The 24,261-nt window shown below is 45.9% G+C and overlaps 1 protein-coding gene across 2 annotated transcripts in view; it reads right to left on the bottom strand.

Annotated features, from left to right (window-relative positions):
- Window positions 1-19,403, bottom strand: part of PCDH19 (protocadherin 19) — a 129,688-nt gene extending 110,285 nt beyond the window's left edge. Inside the window, exons 1-2 of one of the 2 annotated variants that reach the window (XM_055338880.1) lie at window positions 16,286-19,403; window positions 12,050-12,377 (exon numbers count right to left, since the gene is read on the bottom strand). In XM_055338880.1, the coding sequence (XP_055194855.1) occupies window positions 12,050-12,377; window positions 16,286-18,432 (2,475 nt within the window). In that variant the 5' untranslated portion in view covers window positions 18,433-19,403. The remainder of the gene's footprint in view (window positions 1-12,049; window positions 12,378-16,285) is intronic. The other variant, XM_055338879.1, reaches the window with a different exon arrangement.
- Window positions 19,404-24,261: the final 4,858 nt, after the last annotated feature.

A 24,261-nucleotide genomic window follows, 5' to 3' on the forward strand; every position in this document is an offset into this window, starting at 1 on the left:
CAGTGAAAAATATTGTTAAGCATGAATAGTAGCTAAAACGTTTATCTCTCATGAGTTATTAAAATGAGAAAACTTTCAAAGTGGAAGCTTCAAGCAATTGCATTAGAAGTTGCATAATTTGGTTAGACTGACCTCAGAATGGAATAAAAAGCTGCTTATTTCCATAATGTTGGCCTTCCACCGTATGAAAGGTTAGATAATTTATCATGATATAAAAAATAGTTCTCAAGAATACCTATCTTAAAAAGGAGATCTTGGTGATTCCAGATCTGTGAAAGTTTAGGTAGCATGATAATCAACATAATTTATATTTAAGTGAATTTGTGTTCTTATTACCAGGCAAGAGGAGTGTCTCTGCTACACATCCCTAGAACAAGTACAGACCAATTGAAGCAAGGTTAGTATGCTCACTGCTACCTTTATGCCAGAACTTACATTGGACAGGAAAACCTATTTGAATGGAGAAGCTACTTATCTGACACACAACCCACATTAGACACAGAATATGCTGCCCTCATTTAAAAGCTAAAGGCTTATACCTATTGTGTCACCTGTCATAGCTAGGTCCTTTACCCTCAATATCACCTACAGAGCAGCTGTTGTAATCACATGGACTCAAATCTTAATGCAGTCAGCTATATGAAGCCCTTCAAACCAATGCTATAAAATTCATGGAATTACAGTCAGAGCTGCAAAAGAATTTGGAGATATCCTGATCGAATCTCCTCACATAATTGTTCCAGGATTGATGCAGTTTGGCATCTATCCAGATTTTTCAGAATTCTCCGTGTCTTGGAGTGGTTTCTTTAGTAATAATGGATTTCCATGAACTAAAGCTCTTCTTTTACAGATTTTTAACTCGGTTTCATTGGTTTTGCTAGTGACCTCCTCATCTATCCCAGAATTACAGTTACAGATTGTTATCTTTGGGAATACAGTGACTTGGGGTGACTCACACATTAGAGAGAACTGTCCTGATGGAGTATGCTAGGCTCAGAGAGTGAGGAGAGCAAGGTAATGCAAATGTCACACATTCTTTGATGCTCATACCTCCAAATATCGCACCGTGAATAGCCACAAACCTTTGCGGTTGCTGAGTTTTTTCTACCTTCCATGATCTCTTCTTGAGGATACCAGGTGATCAGATGGGCAAAGACTGAGTCCCCTGAGGCCATTCCAACAGTGTCCAGTGCCGTGGTATTATGGCTTACTAGTTTTATAAAGTTTTGCTCTATCAGGTCACTCTACAAAGTATAGTTTGTGTAAAGACAGTTTCACTTTCTTTACATTTCAAACATTTTCTTATTCTATTTCTTACTGCAACAAGGCATATGCCTTTTTCCACCTCTAAAAAATTACCCAGTAGAGGCAAAATTAAAAGAATGACCTAGAGGTGTAAGGATATACATCCCATTAGCAAGCTCACAGGCCACATAAAAAATTGGTGTTTCTTATGCAGCAGTTGAGATGTTTCTTTTTTTTAATAAATTAATTTTTATTGGTGTTTAATTTACCAACATACAGAATAACACCCAGTGCTCATCCCGTCAAGTGTCCCCCTCAGTGCCCGTCACCCATTCACCCCCACCCCCCGCCCTCCTCCCCTTCCACCACCCCTAGTTCATTTCCCAGAGTTAGGAGTCTTTATGTTCTGTCACCCTTTCTGATATTTCCCACACATTTCTTCTCCCTTCTCTTATATTCCCTTTCACTATTATTCATATTCCCCAAATGAATGAGAACATACACTGTTTGTCCTTCTCCGATTGACTTACTTCACTCAGCATAATGAGATGTGTTTCTAAAGAGCCATAGCTATCACAAATTGTCTTATAATTTAAAAAATCAAACAAAGTCCCATGAAAAAGCCATTATTTAATGCTAATGCCATATATTCTTTCCCCTATGCTCTTAGGAACAAACGTTATCATTAGCATGCTCCACTGCTCAAGAGTCTATACTTGAGAAAATGGAAATGCACCAGTTAAAGAAATGACCAATATGGCAAGATCATAGTCAATGCCAGTCTTCTGAATGCAGTGTACCTGTGTCCTTACCATGGGCCTCTGCACCTGGCAGCACAGAGGAGGAAATCAGTCTTCCAGCAAGCCATTCACCATTACCTATAGCCAGATGTCTCTGCTCAGACCTATATTTTCAAAGTCCTGCATGCCTCAAACATGTCAAGTTTCAAATATGTATGCTAGATTACAGATATCTTTAGTTGTAAAAAAAATTGTTCAAAGGTCAAGCCAATCCTTCTGAATGCAGACTGATCCCTGCTCATACATTTTGCTTAGAAAAGATGTGGCTGGGGCACCTGGGTGGCTCAGTGGTTGAGTGTCTGCCTTTGGCTCAGGTCGTGATCCCAGGGTCCCGGGATCGAGTCCACATCAGGTTCCCTGAGGGGAGCCTGCTTCTCCCTCTGCCTATGTCTCTGCCTCTCTCTGTGTCTCTAGTGAATAAATAAATAAAATCTATAAATAAATAAATAAATAAATAAATAAATAAATAAATAAATAAAATCTTTAAAAGAAGAAAAGGTATGGTTTTATGGCTAAGTACCTGTACACATAGGCAGCCCAAATAAGGTTTCCTCAAGCCAAGTGAATGAAAAGGTTAGAGGAGGGTTTGAAATGGCATTATGTCCAAAAGGCACAAAAAGAGAAACAGAGCCTTAGAAAATAATTTCCACGGAGTTGAAATTCCCTATGAAGCTTTCCTAAGCTGGATTGTACACACAGCAATGATTATTTGGCTGCTCCCTAAGTAGATCTCTCAATTAAAAATAGTTCCCAGGAGATCTATTCCTGGGCTATATCAAATTGGGGTGCCCTGCCTTCACATGTGGGGGAAAAACACCCTGCTGTTACTGAGCTACTGAGCTTTTCCTCAGGAGGACAATCAGCAGACTGTCATAGGGCGGGGAGGGGGACTCTGAGGGCCTAAACTCATAGACATGTATATAATCAGGCCAGCCCAGCCCATAAAGGCTCAATCACCACAGAGGCAGAATAAGTGGGTAAGAGTAGATCATTCTCTCTCTCTCTCTCTCTCTCTCTCTCTCTCTCTCTCTCTCTCACACACACACACACACACACACACACACAGAGGCACATGCACACACACTCACACACACTCCCCTAAAAGGAGAGTCTGGTCTTTGGATTGAATTTATCTTCCCACCAGTTTACACAGAGAATTCATTTTGTTGAGAAGACTAAACTACACGATCTGAGAAAAGGTGCCCTTCATGCTCTGGAAATCAGATTTAGAAACAAAAATAATCCAGAAAGCAGAGACCACCAAGGCCAGAGCTGGTAGCAGTGAGGGCACAGAACAGAGCAGCTTGCCACAGAACAGCAGCCAGATGGGGCCCAGTGGGAGAAGCTGAAAACTGGCCACCCTGGCACTCAGAGATTTAATGGAGCATCCAAAGACTATGCACATCAAGGCAGTGCTTAAGCATCTGACATGAAGAAGTCCTGGTGCTAATCCATGAACACTGAGCTCAAGGAGAATGAAGACTTCACATCAAGCTTCTTGCCTGCTTCAATCACAAATGGTCTACACGAAACTCAAGATAGCTAACCCTAACACCTGTCAATCTAACTCTCTCATTTTTTTTTCTTTCCGAAAAGTAGAATATTACTTCCCCAAAAGCTGAAATTTAAAGGCACTATAAGAGAGCCTTTTCATTTTCCAAAGTAATTCCCAGGGTCTACTCAACCCGAGAAACACTTATTGACTTGGGAGAGCTTTCAGAACCTGGAGCAACAAAGTGAGAGTCATATCTTTCAGGAGTGAGCTCAGGAGGCTAAAACAAGAAGCACGGAGAACATTCCTGAGGGGATGTTCTTCCAGCCACAGACTTACAAAGAATGGAGGGAGAAGAATAGAACAGGAAGGGGGTAGCTGTGACCTTTAATTTTTTTAAAATCTGAAACAAGGGATGCCTGGGTGGCTCAGCGGTTGAGCGTCTGCCTTCAGCTCAGGGTGTGATCCCAGAGTCCCGGGATTGAGTCTCACATCTGGCTTCCTGCATGGAGCCTACTTCTCTCTCTGCCTGTGTCTCTGCCTCTCTCTCTGTATGTCTCTCATGAATAAATAAAGAATGTTTTTTTTTAATTTTTTTTTTTATTTATGATAGGCACAGAGAGAGAGAGAGAGAGGCGCAGAGACATAGGCATAGGAGAAGCAGGCTCCATGCACCGGGAGCCTGATGTGGGATTCGATCCTGGGTCTCCAGGATCGCGCCCTGGGCCAAAGGCAGGCGCCAAACCGCTGCGCCACCCAGGGATCCCTCTCATGAATAAATAAATAAAATCTTTAAAAAAATAAAATCTGGAACAAATATGAAACATAATATTTGGTAAATCTAGGTGATATATACCTGTCTTCTCTGGACTCTATGTATTTTAAATATCATGTACTTACATATTTTAATTAAGTTGAAATTCAACCAGGAAAGCCAAACCGTGAGAATTTAAGAGATGAAGGAATTGGCCTATCTTTCAAAGGTTTTGTAAATCTTGCCAATGTGAGGAATCTCACTTTCAGCAAACAAGATATGCAAAAAATCCAGACTTGACAAAGGAAACCAGGCAGGAGTTGTTTATTCACATTACATGGGGCTCTTTCTTTTATGAAAGAATCCACCACCGGGTTTTATTAATATGGAATGCAATCACTGTGATTAACACAGGGTCTAATTTACAAAATGCTTACCTGCTGTACAGCTTTTCAGGAACACAACTACCCTTCAAAGGTACATCCACAGGCTCTCTTGTGACACCCAGTCAGGTTTTCTATTCTGTGACAGACGGCACTTCGAAGTTGTACCAGAGGAACAACAGTCAAGCAGAATGGAGTCCAGTTTGGCCCCAAATGCTGTGTACGGGATTGAGCCATGTGTCCTCTCTGCAAATCCATTTTCATGATTATAGAGTAGAAACCCTGGATCCTTCTCACATCTCTTCCAGGGATGCTGTGGAGCCATGTGGTCCTAGCCAATATTTCTAAGCAAAATGCTGAATGATATAGCAAATGAGATTTCAGGCATGGGAGCCCAAGTTCCTCAAGCTGGCAGAGAGAGCAGTTCTCCAGGCAGCTGTGGTCCTTTCCACACCATTCCCTGGGGTGACACAGGGAGGCGCTCACAGCATGGGCACACCAACTGGAAGCAGAGCGACCCTCACCATACAGCCCACACAAAAACCACTAGTCATTCCACAACAGCCAAAAAGGAAATGTAACTTGAAGAACATTTCCCTCTACAAACAACTGATCCTCTGGGACTTTCACTTCAAGCATCTCAATTGTTCGAAGTAAATGAGGCTCACATTAAAGGCCAGCCAGTCACATATCAAGAAATTAAGCCTCCTCTCAGTAGGAGAAAATGGCCGCTCCAGAGCCAGCCTCCTGCCTCTCACACGCAGCCTCTTGTACAAATGGCTTCATTTACCCACATCTGAGACACTCGATCCAGCCAAGCTTGGTCTTCCCAAAGCCCTGAAAACTGAGATACACAAGCAGAGGGATTAATATCTCAAACTCCAAGCAGCCGCCTCAGATCCACTGCAGCGCCACAATTCAAAGACTCCAGCTTTGTCAGGAGGTGACTACATCCTTTTGGAGCCCTCTAATTCCTAACAAGCAATCCCCCACGCCCCTACCTTCAGCCTCTGGGCACAGCATACCAAAACCACAGCAAAGACTGGGGCCAGAATAAGCAAGGAGAGGCAGCAACTCCCACCTTATAAGTCTGATTGACAACCAGGTAGGGCCACCAGGACCCAAAACAAGGGGTCCTCTGATAAGAGGAATTCCAAAGCCTCAGAGCCCTCTATGGAAAATGTCCTGCCTCCTGTCCCCCAAGGAGAGAAATCTCAGGATCATTAGCAAGCACTCTGTCTGAGCTCAACTTTAGTGAAGGTGTATGGGGAGAGAAGTGATCTCTAAGGTAACCAGCTAATTGCCAATAAGGAATGATAATAATAAATTAGCAAATACTAATGTAAACTAACTCAGTTCTGCGGCAGTTGCATGGAGACGACATGCAATGGTTTATTCTGGAACACATCTTGCAAGCAGATCACCACTGGGAAACACAGCCTCTGGTAGAGGTGAATGGCCCAATAAGATACAATGTAGGCAATGGGTGGCCCTAGAATGTCTCCTAGTAGTGGAGCCTTTGATTTTTTTTTTTTTTTGGAGCCTTTGATTTTTAAAGAAAACTGGAGTGACTACACTTGAAAAGATGTGGGCTGCACTGTTTTCCATTGCTTCCTTCTGCAGCCTGAGGGTTATTTTGACCCTTAGGGATAAGACTTAGATGGTTCCAAGATGCTGTTGAAACAAGAAAAGTAAAATTAAAAAAAAAAAAACCCTCACTGTTTGCTGGTTTAATTGGAGGCAGTGTCATTTCCTCGCTATCTAAACCAGCCTCATCAAACCTATTAATTTCCCAGTGATTTCTGAATCTGACATCTAATAGGTTTGTGGCTGCTTTTCTAGTTCCTTAACCCAGTTTCACTCAAATCCTTGCATATCCCTAACTTTAAAACTGTTTTAGGGACCAAAGTATGCTGAGCTATTTCTTTCTGTTTATTTTTCTTCAAAGCCTAACTGATGTTTTAGTTTCATTATCTACACTGAGATAACACACATTGAGACTTCCTATTAGATAATTTGAAGTGTTCAATTTGGTCTGCCACATACCTCCTTAGTCCACAAACTCTTCCACGGCTACTCATGAAATTGCTCAGTGTCAATAGCAGAACACACATACACCCTCAGAATGTCTCATGTTGAAGATGCTACCATTTGTTAGTAAAAGGTAGAGCAACAGAGAGAACTCAAGATAGAGTTTGAAACCAAAATCTAAATCCCCATACAAATGTGAACTGGTGCAGCCACTCTGGAAAACTGTGTGGAGGTTCCTCAAAGAGCTAAAAATAGATCTGCCCTACGACCCAGCAATTGCACTGCTGGGGATTTACCCCAAAGATACAGATGCAATGAAACCCTGGGACACCTGCACCCTGATGTTTCTAGCAGCAATGTCCACAATAGCCAAACTGTGGAAGGAGCCTCAGTGTCCATCGAAAGATGAATGGATAAAGAAGATGTGGTTTATGTATACAATGGAATATTACTCAGCCATTAGAAACGACAAATACCCATCATTTGCTTCGACGTGGATGGAACTGGAGGGTATTATGCTGAGTGAAATAAGTCAATCGGAGGACAAACATTATATGGTCTCATTCACTTGGGGAATATAAAAAATAGTGAAAGGGAATAAAGGGGAAAGGAGAAAAAATGAGTGGGAAATATCAGAAAGGGACACAGAACATGAAAGACTCCTAACTCTGGGAGATGAACTAGGGGTGGTGGAAGGGGAGGTGAGCGGGGGGTTGGGGTGACTGGGTGACGGGCACTGAAGTGGGCACTTGACGGGATGGGCACTGGGTGTTATTCTATATGTTGGCAAATTGAACAACAATAAAAAAATGAATTTATAAATCCCCATACACATATGGCTAGAATTCAGCATGGTTCTACCCACTATGACACTCTCAGAGTGTCAGCTCAGAAGCATTCAACATTAGAGAACTAAAATTTTAAAATGCCTCACCAAAGAGACTGTCTCGGCCATTTCACCCCTCCTAACGGCAGGAAGAGGTTTCACCCAAGTCTCCATTAGCAGTAGAAGAAATGAATTGCATTTTCTTCCTCCAGCTATGATCTCAGCTTGGGTGACAAAAAGGGTAATGTAGGGATGCTGATGAACAAAGGAGTAACACTTTCCAGCAACCAGGGGTGCCCAGTAGGCATGTCTCCATTTCATAACACTGGAAGGAAAAGTATTTGCCATAATAAGGAGACTCTAAAAACGGTGGAATATTTTCAGAAAAATCATAGCAAACTGGCAAACCTATTATTGTTCCCTCTCATCCATTCTTTCTTTTTCAATCTCTTTTCCCCTCTTCTCACTCTCCTCCCACCACACATACATTCACTTATGCATATACTAAATCCATGGACAAAGTATACCAGTATGCCAAGAAACGCAAATCTCACCCTTTGATTTAAAATATTTAAGGGATACCTGACATCACTAATTCTACAAAATTCTTCTGTAAACAGCAAAGAGATCCTCCACTTTCCCACTTCAAATCTGTATACAAAACCACAAAATCCACATAGCTGATTTCCTGGCCAACATCAGAAGACCAGTGAATAATGATACTTTATTCAAGGCAAGACAGTCTCTGTGATACTAAAAGGCTGAGTTCCTAGCCTAGTGCTCCATTCCCTTTACCTTATCCACTTAACTGCATTTAACATTACATTCCTCTGGTTTCTAGAGCCAACAATGTTCAGATGTGGCTAAGTTTGCACACTGATGCAAAAGTTACCCACAAGGCAGCACTGAACCTGAATGGTAAGTCTACATATAAATGATAGCAGGGTTGCCAAGGAAGAAAGAGAAGGGGAGTACTAAGAAGTCTACAAAGTAACATATAGTTAGAGACTTTCTTATATTGCTTGCAGGGAAATCACTGGATGATCTTAGCTCCCCAACCAGACTGAACTCTCCATGGGCAGATGCTGCATCTCATATTTATTTGGGATCCCCATGGTACCTGACACACAGCTGAGCACACTGGATCCTCTAATAATGCTTACTGATATCTAATGCCATGGTGACAAAGTGTGATGGAGTGCTACAAGGGAAGAAAATATGACTCCTTTACAATGTCATTGTAAGCCTTGTAACTGACTGCAGCAAACAAAAAGGGTGGGTTTGTCACAAGGTAGCCCAGCAGAAAAGCCTAATGTGTAAGTACTTTGGTCCCAATCTGGAGAGCAATAATGTAACATATGTTCAGAAAAGAAATGTTATCCTGAATTGAATTGACCTGTTTACTTGTCTGTCTCCTTGTAAACTCCCTAGGGTCAAGGATCAAGTGTTTTATTTTTGGATACTGGGCAAGCAGTACAGTGTCTAGTACATTCTAAGTGTGCGACAAAGGCTATTGGGTTTAATTCATGAACAAATAAAAGAATGGTATAATGAAATGATATAAAGAAACATGTAAGCAGCATAAGATTGAATACAGAAATGACCAAAGAATCTCATATTTACCACATCATAGCTCTTACCACTCTGTTATAACTTCTTAATTAATGGCGGTTTCTTGGATAGATTAATTAATTAACAGGAAAATATAAAGAGAAGGTAGAAAATATATCAGGATATCACTATCCTATGAATGGAAAACATCTTATTGAACGCAAAGTAGCATAAATCATTCCATACTGAAAATCACTTGTTTGCTTGTCTCCCCTGTTAAAACGTGCATTCCTTGAGACTAGAGAACATCTTTTTCATTTCTAGAACACCAGAGCCTAGAGCAGAAAAAAGTAGACCTTTAACAAATTTTAAATGTTGAATGTATAGATGTATGAATCAACCATTCTTGCTCTTCTGTAGATTTCACTATACCTAAGTATTCTATCTAGTCCACGTTCAAGCGCTTCTGGTATGGAAAGAAAAGAAGTGTCATTCTCCCCATGCATAACTTTGTGACAGATTCAGGTTAAATGGCCTGATTTGTGCTCAGTTGTGAGAGGGTCTCTCCTCTTTCTGAATGGGTTTGTCCATTGAACTCTACAGGACTGCACACTGGAAATACACACTTAACCTCACTATGTCTAGTACACACTGCCTTGGCCTTTGACTAGTCCTAGACACTATATCTCCATGATCTTGTTACATAAGGAGAGCATGTGGCTTTGTAAGTTGGGGATAGGATCAGAATTCAGACTTTCAATGGCTTTTCTAAATGATTCAAGCAATATTTCATTTCATTCTGCCTATAGGAAAATCAAAAAGAACACCAAGATCTTAGGTAAACCATGCAGACAGTCATATGTCTCCCGTCTCCTCCAAATATCTCATAAGCACCAGGGTTCACATTTCTCTAGTGCCTTGAATTGATTACATAAATAATCACCAAGCACTCAGATGATTATTCTGGTCTATCTCCATAAGCAATAGAGGACAGCACCTGAACCAATAACCTTGCTATCTTTCACCTCCATTGTTTAATGTCCAAAATGAATATACCAACCACACCACTTCGTAGGTGTTATCTATATAAAACCAACTTAAAATCCTCTTAAGTTACAGTGTCTACAGGGACACACTCTGATGTGCAGGCCATTATAAAGGATTCTCCAATTATTGTCTAGTGAAGAGATCTATGATTCAGAGAACACATACGTGTCATACCTTTTACATTACACAGTCATATTATTCCTTGGACCAACCTTGCACAACAATAGGGGTGCCAACTTTGTAGATAAGGAAAGAGAGACTCGGAGGGATTCCATACCAAAAGGTTTTCCCAGATTCAAAATCATGGTCTACCTGATTCCACTACATAGCATTATCTCTTCCTCTCCATTGCAGAACTCTTAGTAGTCCATAAGTAGTCCTCCAAAAAGTCTATGATCTAGTTCCTAGTAGTATATATTGATATCCATGATTATAACTGTGTCTATGTAGCATGATATTGGATTTTCAATAAATCCTTATTTATAGAGCTATAGACTGAAAATATTGGTGCTTTTGTTGCTGGCAGAATATCATCAGTTTCTCGTTAAAAGCACTGCCGTTTGGTCCAATTACTTCTGATGAGAATTATTTTCCAGGAAACTAAGAAAAGCGATTGGTTCAGGTAGTCCTAAAACCCTTTGCCCTGTGAAATTGATACAAATACTATGAGACCATTTTATATGCATCATATACTAAGTATGTCAGGCTGAATTATTTCTGAGACAGGAAGGTGTCACCAAAGCAACACTTGCCAGAGAGTTACAGAGCCCTGAGATCTAGTCTGTCTGTCATCTCTCTCTCTTTGCCTCTCCCTTTGCTTCTCCCTCCCTACTCCCCTCCTCTCTCTCTGTCTCTCTATGCCTTAATTTGTGAGTCTGAACAACTCCTTTACCATTTCTGGACCTCTGTTTCATCATCTACTGAAGGGCAATCTATCAAGATTAGTATTGCAAATATCAAAAGAGACAAGGGTTGTGCAGGTGCTTCAAAAAATGTGGAAGTGCCTTTCAAATATACAGTATTCCTTTCATTAGTGGCCTGGAAGAGGGCATCTGCCTTCTAGTGCATCAAATTTCCAACCAAAGAGGAGCTGAAGCAATTCGTGGAAAAAGGAAATCAACTTAAGAACTGTTACTTATAGCCTTCCACTCACCCACCCATCCACCATCATTTGTGTTATCACCCTACTACCCTGAAGTATTTTAAGAGCCAGCAAACATCGGACCACACAATGTTAAAAAAAAATGCTTCATGTTAAACATTCATACCTGCTAAAGAGAAACAAAGCTAACTCAAATCATAGTTAATTTCTGAAATGTTCATTAATAAGTGACAGTTTCCACCTCCTCATTTGTCAGATGTCACCATAAGAACTACCAAGAAATGGCCAAGTGGCTTTTTAATTTTTTCATTTGCCTCCCTTTAACCAACCCATCCATATTCTTGGCAAAGCATATACATGGCCAGAGAAAAAAGCAAAAAGGGGCTTCCTGGAGCGGAATCACTCTCACACTGGGAAACTGGTCCCTGAGCATTCTAGGGTTTACCCATCTTTAACACTACATGTTGATCTCTCTGCCACTTATACTGGAGTGTAGGTACCAATGGCTGGCAAACGCACCACATTTGCAACAGGTGGAGCAAATTCACGTTATGCCAGAAGACTACAGAGATTTCAAAGGCACAGACCCCTTGAGCTCCCACTCCCAACATCCACTCCTGCAAAGGCCCAATATGTTGGGTTACCCTCTGCCCCCAAGAGACTCCAGTAGCAAACCCAGACTACAGAAATGGGCTTAGGCAGAGAAGTTCTCCCTATCCCTGCCAGAGAATTCTCCAGCAAAGAGACCAAAGTGGTCCAGGGAGTAGCATGAAGAAGGGGTCTGGGAGGACCTCATAGAGTCCCACACTGGCACTCACCTCAGGCAGAGGCACACCGTTGATAATCAAGTCTGGCTGCTGGGGGCCCTGGCTGTTGAAAGAGTGATGATAGATGTGGTTGGCGCTGGTATTGCGGGTATTCTGGTTCTCCACATTCAGGAAAGTGCTCTCAGAGCGGCGGCAGCCCAGGGGCAGTGTCTGCTGGTGGTAGTCAAAATAGTTGAGGGAGGAGGTCAGGGAGGAACAACTGACAACGTTCATCTTGTCTGTCTCCTCCACATCCCGGGGTACCAGACGGATGTCATTCTTACTGATTTTTTTCTTCTTGCTTGATTTCTTTTGATGCCCATAGGAGTACTCAGCGATTCTATGTGACAAAAAAGGCAACATGTATTGCTAAGGCCCTCCCAAACCATGCATTGATTAATAAATCTTAAGCACCCTAGAGGGTTGCACCCCACCTCTGCTCCAGCTTCTTTCTTATTCTGGTGCATTACATCATTGGATTTCTCCCTGCGCTGTTTACATGTGAAAACAAGCTAAGGGCCATACAGTTTTCACATTAAACATACAAACCTCCTATTCCTCCATCCCCCAAAAATGTCTCTATACTTTGGATGTGGAATTTCTCATCGTGAGTGTCTATTTCGAAAGGGTGGGGAGGACATGGAAAATTGAGCCTATGGGAGAGAGAGCATGAGAATGCTCAAATGTGGAGCTCCCCTGGAACCCAAAAGAACCCTTGAGTGAAATCCAAAGCAAGTATTAATTTACCAGAAGAGGAAATGATGGAAGGAAATAAACAAAACAAAACAAAAACCTCCTCTCCAGTTCCTCCAGGTATTTGCCATGTGGCGAATGAACACTTTCAGTCAGATTCCCCTTTGATTGGCCTCATCAGTTTTGGACTAGGGCAGGAGATCAGACGCCATCATCTGAGGGATCCTCAGCTTCTCTCCTCCACTCCCTCCTTCCCTTTGCCGTAGCCCTGCTCCCTTCTATTCTCCACCCTGCCCCCTCCTCTCCTGGAGAAATCTGATAGCCAGACCCATTTGAATGAGGGGAAATGCTTTTTACCTCTTTCCCCTTAGGCTAACTTTCTCCTCTGCCTTTTGTCTTGCTTCTTGCTAATGGGAGAAACCCAGATGCAATGCAGACACTTGCTGTTCTGTCCTTTTATAAAACAGCAGAGGAGACAAGTGATGGTTAAACAATTACTGCAAAGGAATTTAAAGGTTAGTGCATTCAGCATCCTTCCTCCATTCAGGTGTACCTACAAGCAGCTGTGCTGCAACTGGAACATAAAGAGCTCAATTTAATTAACACTGACACGGACCCAGCAATGTGCACCAAAGACATCAAGCCTTAAGAGACGTGTCAAAAGAAATACATTAAAATGTAGACAGAGTCTCAAAGTCATTTATTACTTTGTACATAATGATTCACCTTGTTGTTTGAAAATTCAACTTCTGGGCAATAATCAGCAAAACAATAGGGTTAATAAATTATATGGGTTGATCTTTACAAGGGAAAGACTGTGACTGTATTCTCGCTCAACAAAGCTAATTGTCTGAATACAAAAACGGAGCCCAGGGGATCCCTGGGTGGCGCAGCGGTTTGGCGCCTGCCTTTGGCCCAGGGCGCGATCCTGGAGACCCGGAATCGAATCCCACATCGGGCTCCCGGTGCATGGAGCCTGCTTCTCCCTCTGCTTGTGTCTCTGCCTCTCTCTCTCTCTCTGTGACTATCATAAATAAATAAAAATTAAAAAAAAAAACGGAGCCCAATTCAGCAGCAATTGCAGATCACCTCGCAAGTCTCATAAATGAATGCATTTGAGGAAGAGGTTCCGGAGAGGCTGAGAAAAGGAAACCTCTTGCCTAATACAGGGAAAGACAGGCTCTTGAATTTTAGGTTTCTAAAACATCTGAGTATACAGGGAGATTGCCTATTTCTAGAGGCAAATTCTTACTCTGTCCCCGGGATGTTCCTAGAGCTGAGCAGTTATGTTCCCCTCGTCCTTTCACTCTATGTTCCGGCAGACTTGCAGTGATGGCAAGCTGATGCTACTGGAGTTTGGGAGCAGATAAAATCCCAAAGACCTCAGGACTAGGGTTTATTTGCTTTTCTAATCTATTTACAGAAGCAATGGGAAGTTTTAATGATTTTGTTTACCCATGATGGTTAAGTTTGGCAACGCCCCGTCCAATTACTTAGCTGAGGCATTCACTGAGCAGCCCTTTCTGTATTGACCAATTATTTAATTAAACTGTACTCCATTAATCCCAAACCATCATAGGGAACAGAGCTCTTTACAAAATACACATGTAAGTGAAGTTGGAGAGTACTGAGATTTTCTTTTTCTTTCTCTCTCTCTCTCTCTCTTTCCTTCTCTAATTTCAAATGCTTTCTTCCCTGTTTAATGATCTCCCTGACAAGCTCTCTGAAAGAGCTCTCACTTCTAGTCATACATCACCAAGAAGTGGCAAAGCCTTCACTATCTTTATTTCAGGATGATTTGTTTTTCATCAAGAAAAGGGTCTTATACAGTTACTTTACAGTAAGAAAATGGCTTAAAAAGAGTCTACTCTATCATTATCTCCATATAAATAAAATTTTACAGACCCTGCATTTTATCTCCTGTAAAAATTGCCACTGGCAGTCACAGGTTTCAAAGGTAAGAGAAATATTAATTTCCATTTCTCCCATCTGAAATCACTCAGATCTGAAGGAAAGAAAAGTCACGGCCATTTCACTAGTAACAGGATTAAAGCATTTATGAGGCATTGCAGCTGCTCTTTTATGGCACCTGATTGATATTCATGTGTGGTTAGCATTTGTCTACTAACTTGTGTAATGCAGAGAATAGTAAAAGGGAAACAATAATTGCATGGCTGTTACATATTCAGGGGGCTCTAATTCACAGCAGTGTGCATTTCAGATGGTGTCAAATACAAATTGGACCTACAGGAACATATTTTGACTGATAAACGTGCAAGCACAGATGGCACAAAAGACACATTGGATGTGTAGGTGTGTTGGAAGCACATGCACACCTTGGTTGGAAACAGCACCATCATTCGATTTCAGCAAACTAAAGAAACAACTTCTTTTTTTCAACCATTTCGATGAGATACTGCTGGAAAAAAATTACATGTATTATCCTAAATTGGACTCCAGAAATACTTAGATTAATTTGTTCTATCCAGCTGTAAGGAAGGGCTTCAACAAGACCTTCTAATGTGTTTATCAGAAAATCTTGTTTTTAAAATACTACTTGTCATTCTGATTTCTGCATTTCTATTCTCATTCTCTCTCTCCCTCCCTCCCTCTCTCTCTCTCTCTCTCTCTCTCTCTCTCTCTCTCTCACACACACACACACACACACACACACACACACACACCCTGCATACACTTCAAGAAAAAGTGTAACACAATAACGCATAGTGACATCCACTGGTAGGGACCAGATCTTAATGCCACAGCATAAACCAAAATACAGAAAAGCACCATCAGCTCCAGAAGATTGCTATTTTTACTGCAACATCTGGAAGCAAAGTCCTATCCCTCATTGAGATGTTTGGTCTCTACCCCCACCAACCAACCAGATATTTGAAAAGATATGCGACTGGTAGAATTTCACCTTACATAGCCAGATGTCTGGGGAATGGATACAAAACAAGCCAAGAACACACTTTGTAAAAACACTAGTCACCTGCTTCACCACACATTCCTGTTTTCTCTTCCCTCAACTCTCTGTTTCCTACCTTAGAGACCCAATTACAGGTCTCTTCAGCTTATCCCTACAACAGGACCAGGCAACCAGCAGCACTCCCTCTCCTTTCAGTATCTGTCCTCAAAACACTGTGCCCCTCAGATCAAGTTATGGGACTTGGTTTTGCTGAAAATAGTCTCTCTCTCTCTCTCTCTCTCTCTCTCTCTCTCTCTCTCTCTCTCCTTCTCTCCCTCTCTCATTTTTTTTCCTGACATAACTTCATGGAGACAGCTGCGCAAATTTTAAAATGATCATTGCTTTACTGCTCATCATCATTATGTGACAGAATCCACCACTGGAACAGTAAATGATTGTCTTCCAGCACATTGTCAGATCAAAAGAATCGATCAACTTGGACTGCCACAAACTTTCCCCCTCCAAGAAGCACAGTATGTACAGAGCATGCACTTAAGTAGTAAACAAAAGCACTGGGATTTTCACACAGACACAGATACACCTTTTTCATCTAAGACAAAGGAAAGAAAAAAAGTTGGCTCTACCTGCAGTTGTAGGTTCGGATCTCTTTGTTATCTCGCTTGCACTTGATTGCCACGAAGATCATAGTGACAAAGAGGATGCCGGCAATGGAGCCCAGCGCGATAATGAAAATCAGGGACAAGTTCACCGAGCCCATAGACTCTTGGGCATCGAGAGCAGGGGACAGGTAGATTAGGACTAGTGCAGAGGCGGAGAGAGACGTCTTGCCATGGTCATGGGCCACCACAATAAGCTCATAAGAAGCCTTTGAGCTCTCATCAAAGGTGCGAGTGGTTCTGACTTCCCCATTGACCGGATCCATTTCAAAGAAGCCGCGGTCGCCCTCGGTCATGTCGTAGGTGACCCGGCCATTCTCACCCTCATCATAGTCGTCTGCTTTGACAACGGTCACGAGGTAGCCTATGCCGGAGTTGCGGGGAATGTAGACCTCGGCTGTGCCATTGATCAAGGGTGGGGCCGTGATGACCGGGGTATTATCGTTGACATCGAGGATGATGACCCGAACTGTGGCGTTGCTCTGCAGCGAAGGCAGTCCTCCATCCTTGGCCAGAACCTTAAATTCGAACGCCTTGGTCTGTTCGTGGTTGAAGGATCGAAGCGCATATATGTCGCCGGAATTGGGGTTGATGGAGACATAGGTGAAGACAGGCATGTCCCGCACCTGGGACGGCACAATCTGGTAGGAGACACTGCCATTGAGACCCAGGTCGGGGTCTCGCGCTGACACCGAAAGCAGGTAGGCGCCAGGCGTGTTGTTCTCCTGCACAATGACCTGGTAGTAAGGTTTGGAAAAATGCGGGTGGTTGTCATTCTCATCGGTTATGCGAACCGTAAAGGATTTGGCGCTCTGCAGCATGGGCACACCGCCGTCGCGTGCCTGGATTGTGAGGTTATACTGGTCATGCTGCTCGCGGTCCAGCCGACCGTCCACCAGGATAGTGGAGAAGCTCTCATACTCCTGCAGCCGAAAGGGCACGTTACCCAGCAAACGGCACTGCACGCGCGCATTGAGGCCGGAGTCTCGATCAGACACCCGCACCAGCGCAATCACATAGCCCGGGGGGGCGCTCTCGCTTACCTCCACCATCTCACTGTTAACTGACAGCAGGTTGATGACTGGTGGGTTGTCATTGGTGTCCAGAACGCTGACGGTCACCTTGCAGTGTGCCGGGATGGAGTTGGGCCCCAGGTCCTTGGCCTGCACGTCCAGTTCGTACACGTGGCCCTCTTCGTAGTCTAAGGCACCGGTGACTGTGACAAGGCCACTGTGTGGGTCGATCTGGAAGAGCTCGCGCGTGAGGTCATTGACATAGCCATAGAAGGAGTAGACCACCTGGCCATTGGTGCCCTCGTCTGGGTCACTGGCATTGAGGCGGATGACTGGTGTGTTGGGAGGTGAGTTCTCTGGCACGCTCACTGCATAGGTGGACTCGCCAAACACCGGGTTGTTGTCATTAGAATCTGTCACCTTGATGCTGAGGCCAACAGTGCCCAGGTGCGGTGGGTCGCCGCCGTCGAGTGCAGTGATGTGAAAGCTGTAGTGCGACTGTGTCTCGCGATCCAGACTCTTCTCCACCACAAGTTCTGCAAAGCGTGAGCCATCGCCACGCGTCTTGATTTCCAGGCCAAACAGCTCATTAGGCGTGAGTTCGTACGTCTGCACGCCGAAGCTGCCCGAGTCCGGGTCATAGGCGCTGTCCAGCGGGATGCGCGTGCCAGGACTAGCCGCCTCTGAGATCTCCAGCTCAATCTGTGCTGCTGGAAAGCTGGGAGCATTGTCGTTCAGGTCCTTGATCTCCACCTTAATCACGCATATCTCCATTGAGCTGGACATGACCTCAAGCGAGATGATGCACTTGGGGCTCTGGCGGCACAGCAGGTCGCGGTCAATCTTCTGCTTGGTGACAAGCAGGCCTGAACTGGGGTTAATGTCCACCAGGTGCGGAGCTGAGTTGGACACCACACGGAAGGCAGAGGCCTGCCGTGGATCCAGAGCGAAGCCTGCCTCGCGCGCGTCCTTGGCCACGTTGGCGATCACCGTCCCGGCGCGCTGCTCCTCTTCTACCGAGTACTTGAGGTTAATGAGGGCGGCTGCCTGCGTCCACAGTACAGCCAACAGCAGCAGCACCGGCAGCAGGAGCGACTCCATGGCTGCGCGGGGCTCTGCCTGGCCTCGCCTCTCCACTCCCCTCCGAGGCCGACGCCGCCGGCGCTCCAGCTTCCCGCCGACTCGGGCCGCCTGTTGCGCGCGCCCCGGGGCCCCTGAGGCCGCGGGAGGAGTCCCGCCCAGGGCGGCCCGGCGGCGCGGGGGAGACACCCGCGCCGGCTCCAATGCTGAAGTTGCAGCAGACTCGGAGGGGACTGTCGGGGGCCCTGGAGGCTCCGGGGGACCAAAGGAGCGCCGCGCGGCCCCGAGGCCCCTCCCTCCAGCCCGGCTCCTCAGTCTTCCCCCTTCAAAGTTAGCCAGGCTCGACTGGCCGCAGCGGCGCAGGGCTGCGGGTCGGACGCCGTCTGAGCTGCCTGGTAGACGGGAGGATGAGTCTGGATCGCACTTGGGGCGAAGACTTGAAGGACTGTGGGGGTGCAGCCTCTCAGGCACTGCCTGGCCCGCCGCGGCGCACCCGCACAGGCGCTGGCGAACGCGCTCTCTGTTCACCTGGCATGCGCAAAGACCTCCCTCCAGCTCTCCTGGCTCGCTGCGGAGAGAGAACCCGCCTGGAACGCGCCCTCCGAGGTCGGGGGGGGGGGGCACGCTGACCTTTTCAAGGTCTGTTAGGGAGAAAGGATTATCAAAGGTGGGACTTTGAGTTGCTGTCAAGCGCCGCAGGCGCCTGGGTATCCAGCTGAGCCGGATGGCGGTCCTGTGGCCAGCAAAAGAAGGGGGAAGGGAGAGGGGGGGGCTGCTGAGACAAGAGAGCGCTCCCTCGCGCTGAGGTTGGCTTCAGATGGCTGGGGGGGGGCGCCCGTCCAAGATTGGAGGTGGGCTCGGAGTCCCCTCCACAGAGCAGTTAGACTGCGGGCATCTGCGTCTCGGAAATCAAAGTTAACAACGCAGCCCGAGCCTCCACGTCAAGTTTGTGAAAACGAGGCGATGGTGATTTATCCAAGAAAATCAAAGTCCAGTTCTTTCCAAAGGGCCGGGGGTCGGGGGTGGGGGGTGGGGGGCAGGGAATGGGGAAGAGAGGAAGGAAAGCGACGACAGTACCGGCCAGGAGAGGCGGGGCTGCTGCTGTGAATACCCGGGGCTTCACCTTCTTCCTTGGTCTAGGCTAGGGTGTCGTTCTGAGGGCCGCCGCCGCCGCCACCGTCGCCGCCGCCGCCGCCGCCGCCGCCGCCGCGGCTATGGAAGGAAATCCTCCTAGCTCAGTCGAATGTCGCTAAGGTCCGCCTCAGCAGCTGCCACGGTCGACGGTTATGTCGCCGCCAAAGTTTACTTGCGGGAGCGTCTTGATTCCATCCTCCCAGAGAGGAGCTGGCCGCGCTGCGTTTGGATTCCCTCCCTCCTGGACGCTGTCGCACTCGGAAGGTTTATCTTGCTGTCTGGCTGTGTGTGAATGTGTGAGAGAGGAAGAGTGAGTGTGTGGTGCAGGGACTGTGAGTGTTGACTGTGAGCAAGCAGAGGTGGGAGGTTTTGGATCTCCGATGAATGCGCTCGGCCGCAACGTCGCCGAGCTCAACGCACCAAGGGCCTGCGCCAGGCTAGAGACGCGAGTGCCACTGCCCTCTGGGCAAGTCCGGCATGGTGTGCTGGAGCTGTGCTGTCGTCCGCGCCCGCTTGTCGGTCTCCCCCTGCGCCCGTCACTGCCGATACTGCTGCTGCTGCTGCTGCTGCTGCTCCCGATGCCGCAAACTACTGGCGGTGGAGTCTGGAGAGAGCCAGAGAGAGCCCGAGCTGCCGAGCCGGGCTACGCCAGGCGCTGGCCAATCAGCTCGCCGCCCAGCGGGCTCTGGGCTTGGGGCGGGGCCAAGGCGCGGGGGGCGGGGCGGGACGGGGCGGGGCCAGCCGGAAACTTACACAAGGGCGGGACCCAGTGGTACCCCAGCCGGCGGAGCCGGGGCGGGAGTCTGAGGAGGCCAGGCGGGCAGGGCAGGCGGGGGCTAGAGGACTGAGTGGAGTGGAGAGGCGGATGTGCTGGCGTTGCGGCCGAGCATCCCTGGGAGCTGTGCACCTCTCATGTTTGTAGATTGCAGGAAAGATGAGGATTTGTGTCTCTCGGCGTGTTCATCTCCTTCATATATGCTCATAGCTTGACTATAATATTCATATTCTCTCTCTTCACGCCCCTCCCCCTCCCTCTTTGTCTCTTCACCCTGGGTTTTGTCTGCTTCTCTGTCTTCCTCTCCTTTCCTCGGATGTTGGAAAGAAAAAGGAAAGGAGATGGCGCCCCGGAGGTGGTCATTCATCCGGCTCTTGGCCGGTGAGTCTTCACCTCAGCTGAGAACCGCGGCGGCCATCCTCCCGGACCGTCACCTCCATCCCTCCTTCCCCGGCAAACGCAGCACATATTCTCCCAGAGCAGGCCCCCTGGCCCGGTTCGGTTCGCTCTTGTCTGATGCTTGTTTATCAAATGGGGTCTGTGTCGCAGGGAATGAACCGGGGAGAGGGCTGGACGAATTTGGTCACCCCTCACTCCATGCTGTTGGAGAATTTAGCTCCCTATAAATAAACTATGCTGGAGAAGAGAGGGTGGAACGGACGCCGTGGAGCAGCGCCATGCCAGGAGAGCCCCCAGCCCTGCGGGAGCTGTGAGGGGGCGCGCAGTCCCCATAGGGGTGGCCAGCAGCTGGAGCCTGCGCGGGTGTGCGGGGCACCCTGGCCTTCTCGCGGGGTCTCAGCCCCAGGGGACTGCCAGCTACTCTCGGGCAGTGGTGGCAACGGCCTGTGACAGTGCCGGGAAGCGGGAGGCCGGCCTGGCTGGGGCTGACATTAAATTCAGCTTCCAGACTAAGATGCCAGGAGGACAGAGGGGGACTCCTCCGCGCTCCGTTCTGTGGCTCTTACTTAAGGTCACCAGCAGGAAGAATCAAAATCACCCTGCTGAACAAGTTGGGTTTTTTGTTTGTTTGTTTTTGTTTTGTTTTTATCACAGATTGGGAGTGGCGGGGACTGGCTCCTGAATTCACAATATTTGGAAGAGTACACCTACCTTCTGAGTGAGTCGCCTCGGATATTTGGGAGTCTTGGGTGAGCAAACTCATAATTAGCCCCAGCGACATTGGCCCAAGCTTGCGGGCCTAAAATGAGATTCACTGTTGCCCTTTAAAAACATTAAACAAGAAAAGGGGAAATGGCATTTGGAAACATAATAGGTTTTCTCAAAAATGCCATCTTCTTGCAGAAAGCAACCCAGCTTCTTTTAAAATAATATTTCTCCTTCCAAGAAGAACTAGTTTAGCAGCCTTTACGGTGGGGGGCAGGGAGGGGGCGGTGCGGAGAAGACAGCTTCCTCCTACAAAAAGGAATTATTTCAGGAGTGAGGTTACAACCCCCTAAACATGCATCAGAAACCAAGAGGAGGGTGCGGGCGGGGGGGGGGGGGGAAGCTGATTTGCTTTCTGTGTGGGGATCCTTTCACTCTTTCACATTATGATGCAATTGAGCCCAAAACAAAAGGACGAAAAGTCGAAGCATCTCCAATGAGTATCATTTGATTTTGGTCTTTTAGATGCATGGACAGCAGAGGTGTGGCTCAAGGGAACCCAGTGGTCCTCCCAGTTTTCTGCAGACCCGGTTGTAGAAATGGGAGAGTAGTAGGGGAGAGCACAATATGGCAGACAGCGTGGGCGCACCTCAGAGCTCCGCAAAGAAAGGGCTTCATTTGATTTATCACAGTTATTTACCTTTGAGGTCAGCGAGTGGAGTGGGAATGAAGTGCATCTTAGTCTAATTAAAAAGGCCTAAAAAGGCATTTGAAATGGGTTTGCTATCTGATCACGGGATGTGAGTTCGGAGTTTGGCAGCTTTCTGAAATATTGCTTGGACTATTTAAACAGAACAATTAGCAGCATGCTAAAATTTTTGCATGCTATGCTTAGAAGCTTTTAGCTGTAAACTTTAAGGCGATCTGTTCCCCTTTAAGTTAAAAAAGGATGATGCTGCTTCCTTGGGGGGGGAGGTTGTCAGGAACCCACTGATCAATAAAAGTAAACTGGCGCCTCCACGGCTTGATTGAGCGGGAGCAAAGAGTCTGAGAAGTAGTCTCAGCCATTAACAATCCCCCAGGTAATGAGAAATGGAAGAATTACTCAGGTAAAATGATTAACGTTGCCGTGGCATCCGTGAAGATGCACACAAGATAAGAAGGCTGCGGACCTCTTACTTTGGGGAGTGCTAATAGAATGTCTATATTCTGCTGTCTTTTAAAGATAAATAGGAGAATTCAATTCACGTACAATGTCATTACCTTTGTAATTGCAAATCACATTGTAAAGACATGTTCTGCATTTGCAGAGACAAACGTGCTCTTCACTAAGGAGATGGCATCGAGTTCCCTGCATCCAGCTCACTGTTCACACTCCAGGTGCCTCTCCTTTCCAAGCAGAGCACCCCAAGTACTTCCAGCTATACCAAACCACTTTTATGGAAGCCAGGCTCTGAGGCAAGCAGAAGACTGTGCCTTTACTTTCTTTCTTTCACATCACTCTCAAGCTTGAAGTAATAGTTACACCTCCCCTCCAAAATAAAGCTCTTCCATCCTCCCAATCTATTGCTACAGATAATCCTAACACCACTTGCTCCCAGTATATGTGTGAGGATTTTTTTTTTAATAGGCACACTTGATCATTATACTCCAATAATGCTATTGGCTAAATAAGTGGCAAAAAGTATCTTCCTGATCAGGAATTTATTAATTAACTTAATAAAAACGTTCTGGATGAGGACAATAAAAAAGAAAGTTCTCTCAGTTTTAGCTTCCTTTCAATCCTGAAGGGAGCCCCGCCTCCTCAGCCTCTTTAGAGACACAAGAGGGACATCTAGTGACAGTCCTCAGTATTTTTGATCCAACTTTTGCTGAGAAACACTAGGCCCTGGATACCAATTACAGGGCTGGGCACCCTGGGCCAGTTCTCTGGGCCAAGGCAGCCCTTTGAGTCACTAAAGCCAGAGTCAAAATCGGTAAGATTCTTTTGATGTTTAAAACTTCAGCCTCACCACTGAAACAATGCTGAAGGGCAGCAGAAGAAGACCAAAATGGGGATATCCTTACATTTAAATTGACCCAATGTGTGAGGATGATTCTTATTGTCCTGAGATTGATAAGGATAGGGTAAAAGGTTTTGTTCAAAAAGGTAAGAATTTATGGTAATTACTAAGATATAAAGATATGAAGACTATAGCAGTGACAAGTTTAAGGGAGCTTTCTGAGATGCACTTTTAAAATGTTTGCTTCAAGCTCCAAAGAGATTAGATTTCAAATAACTCCATTTTCTCTGTTTCCTCCAACCCCCTCACACATCCCTCTGCCTTTGCTGCAAAAATGTGGATTATCTTCTAGTTCACCATTTGTTGCATCTCATGGGCATCCCATTCTACCCAACCAATTTGACCAGCTGTCTGATGAAGCTTCTTCTCTTTGGAAGAAAAGCTTTATTTAAAAAAATAGCCAAGGGCAGCCTGGGTGGCTCAGCAGTTTAGCGCTACCTTCAGTCCAGGGCATGATCCTAGAGACCTGGGATCGAGTCCAACTTCAGGCTCCCTGCATGGAGCCTGCTTCTCCCTCTGTCTCTCTCTCTCTGTGTGTGTCTTTCATGAATAAAGAATAAAATCTTGGGATGCCTGGGTAGTTCAGCAGCTGAGCATCTGCTTTTGGCTCAGGGCATGATCCTGAAGGCCCCTGGATCGAGTCCCACATCGGGCTCCCTGCATGGAGCCTGCTTCTCCCTCTGCCTCTGCCTCTCTCTGTGTGTTTCTCATGAATAAATAAATAAAACATTTTTTAAAAGAAAATATTTTAAAAATAATAGAATACAATAAAAA

Source organism: Nyctereutes procyonoides, unplaced genomic scaffold (assembly GCF_905146905.1).
Source record: "Nyctereutes procyonoides isolate TBG_1078 unplaced genomic scaffold, NYPRO_anot_genome, whole genome shotgun sequence".
Taxonomy (NCBI): Eukaryota; Metazoa; Chordata; class Mammalia; order Carnivora; family Canidae; genus Nyctereutes; species Nyctereutes procyonoides.